At 39.9% G+C, this 13420-nt stretch overlaps 1 protein-coding gene across 1 annotated transcript in view; it reads left to right on the top strand.

Annotated features, from left to right (window-relative positions):
• Positions 1 to 13420, top strand: part of CELSR3 (cadherin EGF LAG seven-pass G-type receptor 3) — a 224888-nt gene that overhangs the window by 70660 nt on the left and 140808 nt on the right. Inside the window, 1 exon segment of the mRNA XM_029597516.1 lies at positions 12996 to 13005. Within this exon segment, the coding sequence (XP_029453376.1) occupies positions 12996 to 13005 (10 nt within the window).

Raw genomic sequence — 13420 nt, forward strand, 5'->3', positions numbered from 1 at the left:
CTCCACAGTTTTAAACGAACACCAGCTTAATGGCGTCCCCCTAATATTGACTGGGTAAATGTAACATCAGGATTTGCTAGAGAGATAAAGTTCCTGGATGGAATAAATGACAGCTTTATTGAGCAATTGGTTCAGGAACCAATGAGAAATGGAGCTATTTTAGATCTAATTCTTAGTGGAGCCCAGGATTTAGTAAGAGAGGTAACAGTGGTGGTGCCACTTAGCAATAGTAATCATAATATGATAAAATTTGACTTAATGACTGGTAGGGTGACAGTTATGTAAATCCATGGCTCTAGCACTAAACTTTCAAAAGGGAAACTTTGATAAAATCAGAAAAATAGAAAAAACTGAAATGTACAGCTACAAAAGTTAAGAGAGTACAACAGGCATGAACATTGTTAAAAAAATACCATCTTAGAAGTGCAGTCCAGATGTACTATACACATTAAGAAACGTGGAAGGAAGGCCAAATGATTGCCAGTATGGTTAAAAGATTAGGAGAAAGAGACTATTTTAGCCAAAAGATCTTCTTTCAAAAATTAGAAGGATTCATCTGATGAAAACAGGAAAAAACATAAGTATTTACAAGTTAAATGTAAAACTGTAATAAGACAAGCTAAAAGAGAATTTGAAAAGAAGTTGGTGGTTGAGGCAAAAACTCATAATAAAAACTTTTAAAAATATATCCGAAGCAGGAAACCTGTGAGGGAGTTGATTGGACCGTTAGATGATCAAGGGGTTAAAGGGGCACTTAGGGAAGATAAGGCCATCACGGAAAGACTCAACAATTCTTTTGTGTTTTCTGAGGAAGATATTGGGGAGATACTCGTTCCGGAGACAGTTTTCAAGGGTGACGATTCAGATTAACTGACCCAAATCATAGTGATCCCCAGCCAGCATGGATTTACCCAAGGGAAGTCTTGCCTCACAAATCTGCTACATTTTTTTTAAGGAGTTAATAAACATGTGGATAAAGGTGAACTGGTAGATGTAGTGTAATTGGATTTTCAGAAGGTACTTGACAAAGTCCCTCATGAGAGGCTTCTAAGAAAACTAAAAAGTCATGGGATAAGAGGAGATGTACTTTTGAGGATTGCAAACTGGTTAAAAGACAGGAAACAGAGAGTAGGATTAAATGGTCTGTTTTGCAGTGGAAAAAGGTAAGCAGTGGTGGACTGCCTCAGGGATCTGTACTTGGACCAGTGCTTTTTAATATATTTATAAATGATCTGGAAAGATGTATAATGAGTGAGGTGATCAAATCTGCAGATGACACAAAATTATTCACAGTAGTTAAATCACAAGCAGATTGTAATAAATTGCAGGAGGACCTTGCAAGACTGGAATATTGGGCGTCCATATGGCAGATGAAATATAATGTGGACAAGTGCAAGGTGATGCATGTAGGGAAAAATAACCCATGCTGTAGCTAAACAATATTAGGTTCCATTTTAGGAGTTACCACCTGGCGTCAAATTGATATTACATTGAAATCGTCGGCTCAGTGTGCTGTGGTGGTCAAAAGTACAGAGAAGGGCAACCAAAATGATAAAGGGGATGGAATGGCTCCCCTATGAGGAAAGGCTAAAGAGGTTAGGGCTGTTAAGCTTGGAGAAGAAATGGCTGAGGGGGAATATGATAGAGGTCTACAAAATCATGAAAGGACTTGAATGGGTAAATGTAAAATGGTTATTTACTCTTTCAGATAATGCAAGGACTCAACGCATAATCAAGCTCTGGAATTCATTGCCAGAGGATATGGTTAAGGCAACTAGTGTAGCTGGGTATAAAAAAGATTTGGATAAGTTCCTGGAGGAGAAGTCTATAAACTGCTATTAATCAATGGGGAATAGCCACTGCTTGTTGCTGGCATTAGTAGCATTGGAGCTATTTAATGTTTGGGTACTTGCCAGGTACTTATGACTTGGATTGGCCACTGTTGGAGACAGGATACTGGGCTTGATGGATCCTTGGTCTGACCCAGTCTAGCAAGTCTTATGTTCTTATAAGAGGCCTCAGCTGGGCTTTGGTGAGGCCTAGTCGGACAGGCCCGAGCCCTGTGTTCAATTATAGCAGGGTAGTATTATGTGTGGAATGTAGCAGGTGACCCATTATTTTAATGCAACAAATGCAAAAAAATCCACACATTTTGGGGTATTTTCATAGGAGGCCATTTGCAGTTTGTTCCATTCAGAATAAACCAAAAATTACTTCATTCATTGCATTTTTTACCTTTGTTTAAAATGATTGCACCTCTCTACTAAATATGTGCATCCTAGCGAAAAGGAGAGACGGGGATATGATACAGACTTTTAAAACCTGAAAGATATAAAAAACTGCACAACAGATAAATCTTTTCAAATGGAAATGAAGCTGCAGAACTAGGGGTCATGATATAAAACTCCAGGGGATAGACTCAGGAACAGGCTCATGAAATATAAAAAGGTGGACACCTGGAATGCCTTCCCGGAGAGGTGGTGAAGACAAGCGTGGTAACAGAATTCAAAAGGGTGTGGGATAAACACAGAGGATTCCTAGTAGGAAAAGGATGAAAATGAAGTACTGGGGTAACTAGCGTTGCCAACTTTCATCTGTGAAAATTCCAAACACTTGGACGTGTGCAGTAAAATGTTCACCTATGTCCTTCCCCATGACTATTTATTTTAAACTAGAAAACAAAATGTGAGGTACAACCAAATGATCCCAAATACAATTCCAATAACATTCCAATTTTTAATTGTGTGTGGGAAAGGGGTCACGCATGGCTGTAAGCTTTGCCTAGTGTAGCTAATACCCTTGCACTGGCTCTGGGATGGCAGTGGTGGATAAAGGGGTATGATATCAGGTATAAAAGGCAAGATAGTGGAGGGAAGTTGGCGTTGGGTTGTATGTGGGAATTTGTATGCTTATCTACCAAAGCAGAGGAAGCTCAACTGGGCAGACTGGATGGACCAGTTTGGGCTTTATTTGCCATCTTCTGTATCTCACTAGGAGATTGATCACTGGCTCATGGGATAAGTAACAATAACGGGGCAAAATAGATTTAATGAGTTATTAGAAAGTTTGTGTGACCCAATAAATTATAATATAAGCAGGTGTTGGTTGCCACCTTTATAAGTAATAACCCTATGTGTATTCATTTTTAGCAAATGTGTATTTTCATCAGGCAAGTATGGAGTTTTTTTTTTTTCTAATATTGTGGTATTCCCTCTTTTTGTTGATCATTTATGTGGGTATAGAAAACAGAAAAATCACCGTTCCTCACAAAACAAACAGACCAAAAAATATAAATCATATTAACAAAACCAAATTAATAAAAAGAATAATTATTTCAAAACATCTGACAAATAAAATAACATCCAATCATTAATATTATTATTCATATTAATGTTTTTAAAAATTTTACCACAAAACAATTTCAAAACAGCAGACATTAAATAAAGTCCAATAATTAAAACAAATGGGGTGAAAAACATTCCTCGCTCTCCATATCTGGCAACTTTTGATTTCCAGTCACCCTGAAATTGTTGTGAATTAGTGGGAGAGAGGGAGGGTGGGAGAGAGGGAGGGTGCATCCACCCTCTTTCTCTCATATATACACACACTCCCTAACACACACACGTTCATTCATTCTCTCTCTCACACACACACACGAACATGTTCTCTTTCATGTACATTTCCTCTCTCTCTCTCACAGACATTCACTGGCTCTCTCTCCCACTCACACACAAACAAAAAGCTCTCTTCACACTCACTGGCTCTCTCTGCCTTCCACACACACGCAGGCTCTGTTACATTCACTTGCTCTCCCCCCTCCACACACACAGGCTGTCACACTCACTGGCTCTCACACACACATATGCAATCTTTGTCACCTTTTGAGCCTTTACTTCAGCACAAGGAAGGCCCTGCTGAATTTTTGCTTGTGCTGCTGGTGGGAAAGTAAGTGCTGGCAGTCACTGGGCCTTTAATTGCATCGCAAGGGGAGAGAAGGTGTTAGTGGCCTGGCTGTGCCTCTTACTGATTTATCGTGGCCGAAAAAAACCTGAGCCTTGGGTCCTAGGCCTCATACCTGTTCTGTTTGATAAGGCAGGGAGAGAGGGGCTGAGCAGTCGACTGTAGCACCACCATTAGCTGTTGAATTAAACCACAGCTTCTTCAAGCTGAGAGATGTGGATACCAGCATACCTGATGCACTAGACTGGAGGGTTAAAATCTGGCCAATTTCTGGACATTTTAGCCCTCTATCCGGCTTCTGGAAACTGCCTTTATATTCTATGCTGTCCAAAGAAAATCCAGACAGTTGGCAACCCTAGGATTAACGTGTTAATTCATCTGTATGGGGGTAACCTGCATGGAGTGGCAGTTACAACCCTCAACAAGAAGGTGCGGGAGTAATGTGCATAGAGAGGCAGCTACAACCCTGAACATCTTGCTGGGCAGAATGGTTGGACTACGCTGGTTTTCTTCTGCCATCATTTATTTACTATGTTACTATCTGCTGCTCTTTATCCAAGGAAGGCTGTACCTGTGGGTACATCCCTAGGGTGGTTTTTCATTTGCTCTTCTTTCAAGGAGATTACGATCATTAGCATATTTGGAGGTGATGGTGGGGGAGGGGGCAGTAATAGAATTATTAGCAGTCTCTACAGCTGATGGTCTCAGAGCATTTCTCACTTATATTTGAAATATGAAAATATTTTATGTCTGGACAGTGTATGAGAGAAGGCAGATCAGGGCAGGCCCACAGGAAAAAAACAACACAGAGCAATTGGCCTGGAGTATTTGCCCACCAATGATTTTATGTCTTTTCAGAAACAGCAGTGGCAGTAATGCAGCTCTATTTCTTACACGTTGCATGTCTCCCACCCTTGAAAGGGGAAGAATGAAGAGGAAGATACAGCCCCAGCTGAGCCACTGAATCTGACAGAAACAATTTTCGGGTTTCCCTAAGGTTTCTATCACAGGATATTTTCCACCCTGGGGCTAACTATATATGGTTCATGATGCTGTTTAGCATAATTCAGTACACGGCCTATAACTGGCACAGCTTCAGCAGTAACATATTAACTGACAGTTTGACATGACAAATTGCACTATATTCTGTGGCACACTGCACCAAACCTCGTTAAGTAGACGTCATTGCATTTAGAGAACAGAGATTTCCAGTCATGCTATACAACATTATACCACAGCGGCACTGCAACAAAATGTTATGATTAATTAATCCTCACCTATATTGTTATGGTCTTCCACAGGGTTTCATGACTGCAGTAGGCCCAGCATCAGTACAAGTGGGTCCCTTACTCAGACAGGCAGTTGGAAACAATCTTTCTGAATTATTTCATACTATAAAATCTCTAACCACCTCAAAAGTTGACCTTGATCTTGCTGTTATTCTGACAATTGTAATCAATTTGCCATTTTCTTTAATAATAAAGTTTAGAATATTTGTGATACTTTCCCATTCAATTCATCTACTCCGAAGGAGAATACTATTCCTGACTCCCCTATTAGAGATTCCTTTGAACCTGCCTTAGCAAGAACAATATCCAATGTAATAATAACAATGTAATAAATTGTTTAAAATTCAGCATGTCTCCTGCAAATCCATGTCCTAATGACATCATTAAACTGATCAAAGATGATATTAGTCCTTGTATTCTTTCTCTTGCTAATGGGACAGTTCCCCCATCTTTAAAACAAGCAATAGTAAGGCCTATATTAAAGAAGGATAACGCAGATCCATCTATATTATCCAACTTCTGGCCAATATCCTCATTATCCTTTCTTGCTAAAGTCTTATTTATTTATTTTATTTAAATGTTTTATATTCTGTCATTCCAAGTGAGAATCACTAGTTCAAAACGGTTTACATGTAAAACATTCATAAATAAAATGAGTGTTACAGGGTAGATAGACATTCTTAGAAATGGTAGTAGTGCAAAGGTAGACATCTAACATAGAAACGGAGCTAGATAAAAAGTATTAGTGAGGGGAGGTGGGATATTGAACGAGAATTATTTATGTTATCTGAGTCATGGGGGGGGGGGGGCTAGGTGTTACAGTCAAGTAGAAGGCATTTTTGAATAGACAAATTTTTAAGTCGCTTTTGAATTACTTTTTATCTGTAAATGTTCAAAGCTCTTCTGGCATGGAATTCCATAGTTTTGGGCCGGCAATAGAGATTACTCTATCTCTAGTTAGTGTAAGATAAGAGCCTCTTAAATTCGGAATTTCAAGGAAGCCTTTGTTCTGTGATCTGAGAGTTCTCAGGGGGATGTGAGGTTTGAATGATATTCCCAGCAGATCGAGGTTGTTCAGGTTGATGTTCTTGTATATATAGATAGAACTTTATAATGTATTCTAGACTTTACAGGAAGCCAATGTAAAGCCATCAGAATAGGGGGGATGTGGTCAAATCTTCTTGCTCCAGATAATAATCTAGCAGTGGCATTTTGTAGTAGTTGCAAGGGTTTTAAGTGACTTGTTGGAAGACCTAGAAGTAATGAATCACAGTAATCAAGGTTTGAAAAAATGAGAGATTGTAAAACTATTCTGAATCTGTTGAGCTTAGCAGAAGTTTTAATCGGCTCAGAAACCAGATCTAATCAGTTTGCTTTTGTGGGCTTTCATTGTAAAATTTTCATCAATTTGGACCCCTAGATCTCTCACTTGGATAGCAGGGGTTACTTGGCAACCTTTGAGATCTATCTCTGGGGGTATAGTTTTTTGTGGGTTGCGGCTTAACCAAATTAATTCAGTTTTTTGGGGGTTCATCGAGAGTTTCCATTGAGCTAGTTTTTCTTTTCTTTTAATCATATATTCAGAAATTAGAGAAGTTGTTTTTTCAAACGATTTGGTTAGAAGGATATAGAATTGAAGATCCTCTGCATACAGGAAGAAGTTTAAACCCAGGTCAGTTAATAATCTGCAAATGGGTAGCATATAGATATTAAATAAAGTTGCTAATAGCACTGATCCTTGTGGAATGCTAGTTGTGCTTTGGAAGGTGTCAGATATGTAATTGTCAAGTTTTACTTGGAATAATCTATCTGCGAGGAATTAGGTGAACCATTTTAGCACATTTCCATCAATCCCAATGTTTTTCAACTATTGGCATAGCATATTATGGTCAACAGTGTCAAAGGCAGCTATTAGATTAGCTGTTAGATTAATTAGGACTAGGCAGTATGATTTGTTTCAAATAAGGATTGAAGAAGAGTTTCGGCTGAGTGTTTTTTTTTGTAATCCAAATCGGTTAGGATAAAGTATCTTGTTATCTTCCAGATGATTTTCCAGTTGGGTAAGGCCTGCTTTTTCAAGGATTTTCGCAATAAAGGTTAAGTTGGAGATTGGATGGTAGTTATTACAATCATCAGGTCTAACTGATTTATTTTTTAAAATTGGTTTTATAATTGCTTGTTTTAGACCTTAGGGCATATAACCTTCCTCAAGGGCGAGGTTGATTAGCATTCTGATTGCAGGGATTATAATCTGGTTTACTTGTTTTAGTAGAGTGGCTGATATTGGGTCAAGTGGATTTGTAGTAGGTTTAAGTTTGGTTATACAGTGGGCCCTTGGGTTACGAACTTAATTGGTTCCAGAGGGCTAGTTGTAACCCAAGCTGGTTGTAAGTCAAGACTATTTTTTCAATAGGAAACATAGGGAAACCAGTAATTTGTTCTGAACCTTCGAAAAGCACCCTTTGCCTAAACATTTCTATCATAAAAAATGGTTGTATAAGGTCGCTAATTACCAGAAACACCAATACTTCCCTAGTGCACTCACCAAAAGGTTATAAAATGTGCTTAGCATACCAGAAACAACAATTCAAGTTAAATTTCCTATTTATTTATTTATTTATTTATTTATTTATTTATTTATTTAAAAGTTGACATCTTTGGTTTGCAGGAAGGGAGGAAGGGGAAGCAAACAGCATTGGGGGGCAAAATGGAAGGTGGTTATTGTTTCAGAAGGAGAGTCCCATTCCATAAGAACGTCTGGAATCTGACTCTCTGGTGTCCTTTCTTCCTTGGGGGAGTCTGTAGCTCACTAAGACCTGCTTCTGGCTCACTTGGTCTCAACTTTTTCTCAATTAAAAACTGGTCTAAGGTTGTCTGTTTCTGTCTTTTTCTCAACACTGTCCTGTAGTATGACATGACATTATCATTAAGCAAGTGAATGCAATGATTGGCTTTTCCTCTGTCTGGGTGGGTCTTCTCTACAAATGTTTGTAGCTCTGTCATTTTTTTAGGATTTCCTTGATTCTAGAAGAGGAAATTTGCTGCACTGATTGTTGCTCCTCCTCCTCTTCAGAAAGCTCCTCAACTGCCATTCTCTGTTGCTCAGCCATAAGTTGCTGAAGTTCCTCTGTAGACAATTCCTCTGAGTGTTCCTCCACCAGTTCCTCAACATCAGCACTGTCTACATGCAAACCTATGGACTCTGCTATAGTGACAATGTCATTGACCACAGGGTCAGTTGCAGGTTCAGGCTCCTGTCCTACAAGGTCTTGCTGTTCTACAATTTTAGGCCACACTTTCTTCCACGCTGATCTCAATGTCCTTTGAGAGACATTGGCCCAGGATTTCTCTATTAACCCCACACATGAAAGAATGCTGTAGTGTTCCTTCCAGAATTCTTTAAGGGTTAAATCTGTATCTGAAACCATCTGGAAGCACTTCTGGAACAGTTCCTTGGTGTATAGCTTCTTAAAGTTAGCTATGACCTGCTGGTTCATAGGTTGAAGTAGAGGAGTTGTATTGGGTGGTAGGAACTCTACTGTGAGCCATGGGAATTCTTCATCCAGATCGTCTTCCAAGTCTCGTGGGTGAGCTGGAGCATTGTCCATGATGAGGAGAGCCTTGAGTGGTAAGCCTTTGTCCTCCAGATATTTTTGCACAGTAGGACAGAAAACCTCCCTTACCCACTCAAGAAAAAGAACTCTTGTCACCCAGGCTTTTCTGTTCGATCTCCACATGACCCCTAACCTATTCTTCATGACATTCTGTTTCTGAACACTCTAGGGGTCTCAGAATGATAAACCAAGAGAGGCTTTATCTTGAGGTCACCACTTGCATTGGCACATAGCAATAAGGTTAGCCTATCCTTCATTGGCTTGTGGCCTGGCATTTTCTTTTCTTCCTGGGTAATGTATGTTCTCTTGGGCATTTTCTTCCAGAATAGTCCAGTTTCATCACAGTTGAAAACTTGCTGACAGGAAAAGCCAATTTCTCTGTGTCATTGCTTCGAAGTGGGGTATGGTAGTTTTCAGCAGCCTTTTTATCTGAACTGGCAGCTTCACCATGCCTAGTTATGCTATGAACCCCCGTTCTTGCTTTAAAATTGTGAAACCACCCCTTACTGGCACGAAATATTTCACCGTGTTCACTTGGTAATGGCTTATCCTTTATGATATCTGCATTTATAGCCCTAGCTTTTTCACAGATCAGACATTCAGATAGGCAATCACCTGCCATCTGCCTTTCATTTATCTCCATACTAGCAATAGGCTTTATACCTCATCTATCACTTTGATCGTTGCTTGGTAATTTGAGTGACACCTCTAGCCGCACTAACTTCCTTGTACAAATCTTTTCTTTGTAAGATTGTGGAAATGGTGGATTTTGACATGCTGATATATGAGAGCGAGATCGGTCACTCGAACGCCACTCTCAAATTTCTGCACAATTTCCTTCTTCTTTTCTATAGTTATTGATTTCTTTATCTTTGGGGCCATTTTAACACTTCTTAGGTGTTCTGCAGGGAGAAGAAATAAAAGAAAAAGAAATCTAGAAAGGTGTACAGTATAACCAAAAACAACACCAACCCAGACACTCTTTTCCCCCCTTCCTACCAATTAAGTAACATCTATGGCCTCAGAAACTGTTCTGTACCTTGCCAGCTGAGTGCTGTCCCCCGCTGCTGTTCACCAATGCTGTCCCCGTTGCTGTTCACCGATGCTGCCCCCGATGCTGTTCACCAATGCTTCCCCCGATGCTGTTCACCGATGCTGCCCCCAATGCTCTCCCCGATGATGTTTGCATTTCCGTGCCGTGTCTGCCCACGTGCAACACTAGCCATCCAATCTCTGTTTAAATCCCGCCTTTCAAGACCAAAAAAATGCAATTGGCAGCAACAACGGGCCAATTACAACCAATACCGGAAAAAAAAACAAAACTGCACGCACGTGGCACACTCGAAACCGAAAATTGTGTTCATAACTCAAAATTTGTTCATAACCCGAAACCTTGAATGTTGGTCGTAACCCGATTTGATCATAACCCGAGCCATTCGTAACCCAAGGGACCCCTGTATGGTCAAATGATAACCATTTATCTTGTGGAGATAGATCTTCTGTTACTGTTGAAGGGTGGGTATAAGTTATTTGTTGATTCAGCATCTTGATTTTTTTCTGTTAGTGCTGTTTCATAATCATTACATGAAATTTTTGTAAAATGATGTTCGTTATATGACGTGAAGAGGGGTCTTTAATTAGACTCAACTGTCTCAAACAAGAGTTTTGAGTCGCAGATAATTCTATGAATCTGTTTTGAGTAATATTCTTTTTTTGATTTGTTTGTTAGTGTTCTTTAATGGGATAGGTGAGATTTGTATCTTCCAAGTAATTCATCTGTAGGGTTTTTTTTGCCATCTTTTTTCAAGTTTTCTTAGTAGTTTTTTGGATTCTTTCAGTTTTTCATTATACCAAGGGTTCAATTTTCTCTTTTTGTTTTGTTCATAGTTATTGTTTGTATAGAGTTATGTTCATCTGCAATTTCTTTGATCATATTTTCCCATGAATTAAATGCATCGTGGTAGCTGTTTGTTGGAAAGGTGAACCCTTGAGGCTAGACGAGGTTGTTGCTACCCCAGTGGACAGCCCCTGTTGGTCCTCGTCATCAGGAGGTGGTTCTGGAGGAGAAGAACCAATGAGGCCTTCACCTATACCAGCCCTCGTCCCCGCAGGTTGAGCCCTTGGGTGCTGGGGCCGACAGGACTTAGGCTCGGGTCTATTAGAGAGAAACCAGAAGACGAAAGGCTGATGCAGCGTTGGGCAAGCCAAGGGTCGAGGTGGGCAGCTGACGAGAGAAACAGGAACAGCCAGAGGTTGGGGCAGGCAGCGTTCAAGCAGAGACGAATTACCAGGCAGGAGGTCAGGACAGGCGTAAGTCAAGCAGAGTCAAGTACCAGGCAAAAGTCAGAGTCGAGAGATCAATCCAAGAGGGGTAAGGAGCAAGGCAGGTACCGGAGGCAAGGATCAGGAGTGCTGGGACCAGGAGTTCAGGAGCAGAAGGGCAGGGCAGGAATCAGGAAAGCAGGAGTCGAGGCAGAGAACAGGAACGCAGACAACTCATACTTACCAAATGTGCAGGACCCATCGCTGAGATGAGGTGGAAGCAGCAAGGCTGGATTTAAATACCCGCCTAGCCTGACATCATCTCCACAGGCCGCGGGGAACTTTCCTGCCGCTGGCCCTTTAAATCCTGCGACTTGGTGCTCGCATCTAGGGAGCCTGCCATGAGGTCTTGGTGTTGGCGGCATTTGGGGCACCGTGAAAGCAGGCTGCAGGTGATGTCGGCGGCGGGGAGCAGCGATGGAGAGGGCTGGGATGGGCCTCCAGCCTGTGCAGGTGAGGGGACCCAGTCGCGGTCCAGCATGACCGGGGATCCTAACACTGTTTAGGTTTAAATAATTAATTTTGCTCTCTAATGCATTAGTTAGTGTTTTATATTTTTATTTTCTTTCTGAATGATATGGTATTTTTTATCTCAGAGTTTTTAGTTATTAGTTTTTTATATATTAGTGCAGCTTTGGTGGTCAGACTGGGGAATTGTCTTGTGTTTAGTATTTATATTATAGTAGTTGGGATTTGTGAATATTAAAGCAAGAGTGTTGCCAGCTTTGTGCGAGGCTTCAGAAATGTGTTGAGTCCATCCTAAGGCTTCCATTGCGTCAAGGAACAAGTCACAAACGGGAGATCTTGGTGAAGCATTTACATGTAGATAAAGTCTCCTAAGATTACTTGTTGTTTCTGGAGTATGGAATTCTTTGTGAAGAGTTCAATAATGGATGAGCAATCTTTTTGGAGTAAGCCAGGTGGCAGTATACTAATCCAATATTAATTTGCTTTTTATTTTAAGATAGCAACTTCATTTGGTGGGCAAATTTCGATTTGCCTTTAGTGTTAATTTGACTTCTTTATTGCAGATTATTAGTAGGCCTCCACCTTTTCTTTTTTGTCGTGGAATATGGAATAGATCATATTTAGGATGAGATAATTGGTTTAAGAGTACATTATTCTTGTCAATTAGCCAGGTTTCAGTTATGTAGAAAATTGTAGGTTGTTGTTCATATATAATATCCTTGATAAGTGGTATTTTTTTTTTTAGATTGATTGAGCGTTCAGTAGTAGTAGGGTGAACAGTAAACAGGTTTTGATGTTTGTATTTTTTTTGAGATTGTGAATTGTAGAAAATGATCGTTCTTATTAAGATTTTTGCTATTGTTTTTGTTGTTCATTAGGTCACCGTTTTTTCCTTTTCATTGAAGCAGTTGTTCTTGAACAACTTACAGATTTCTTGGACTCACATTCAATCTTTGATCAGTTTCAGTTCAGCTTCCTAAGAGGTTTAGCATTGAAACCCTTTTAGTCGCCATCACTGATAGTATTCTGAGAGGCTTTGACATGAATACCAACGATGTTACAGTTCTCCTTGCTATATCCACTGCAATTGATACACTAGAACACCAAATTCTCATCTCACGGCTTCACTCTATTTGCATCAATGGATCTGTCTTGAATTGGTTTCACTCCTAACTCTCAAATCAATCACAACAAATCTGCATTGATACAGCTTCTTCTGGTTGGTTTCTGATCCCAACTGGAGTCCTGCAAGGCTCCTTTCTTTCAGGCACGCAACTCAATATACCTCCCTCTGCTATGTAAAATTCTTGCATGAATGGAGTAAATTGCAGGTTATATGCAGATGGTATCCAGTTTTTCATACCATATGACTGCTCCTGGGATTACACTTTTGACTTTGTCTATTTTTGCATGAATACATTTAAAGCACTGGCTCATACACAATTAATTACAACTCAATATCCAAAAAACTGAAATCATTATTCTTTCAAACATCTCAAGCCCAACAATCCCCATCCCAAGAGTTTCTCAACTTTCAAGAAACAACTCTATCAATTGCAAAAAAGGTAAGAAACCTTGGAGTACTTATTGATTCCACCTTATTTATGAAGGCTCAAATCAGTCACCACTGTAGTAAGGAATTCCTTTTACAAACCAAGGATGTTACAACCCCTTAAACTCTTACTTGACAAATCTGATTTTCGATTTGTACTCCAGGCTTTTATTTCTTGAATGGTTTGGATTACTGTAACTCCCTGTACCTAGATC

This window comes from Rhinatrema bivittatum, chromosome 4 (genome assembly GCF_901001135.1).
Source record: "Rhinatrema bivittatum chromosome 4, aRhiBiv1.1, whole genome shotgun sequence".
In the NCBI taxonomy this organism is placed as follows: Eukaryota; Metazoa; Chordata; class Amphibia; order Gymnophiona; family Rhinatrematidae; genus Rhinatrema; species Rhinatrema bivittatum.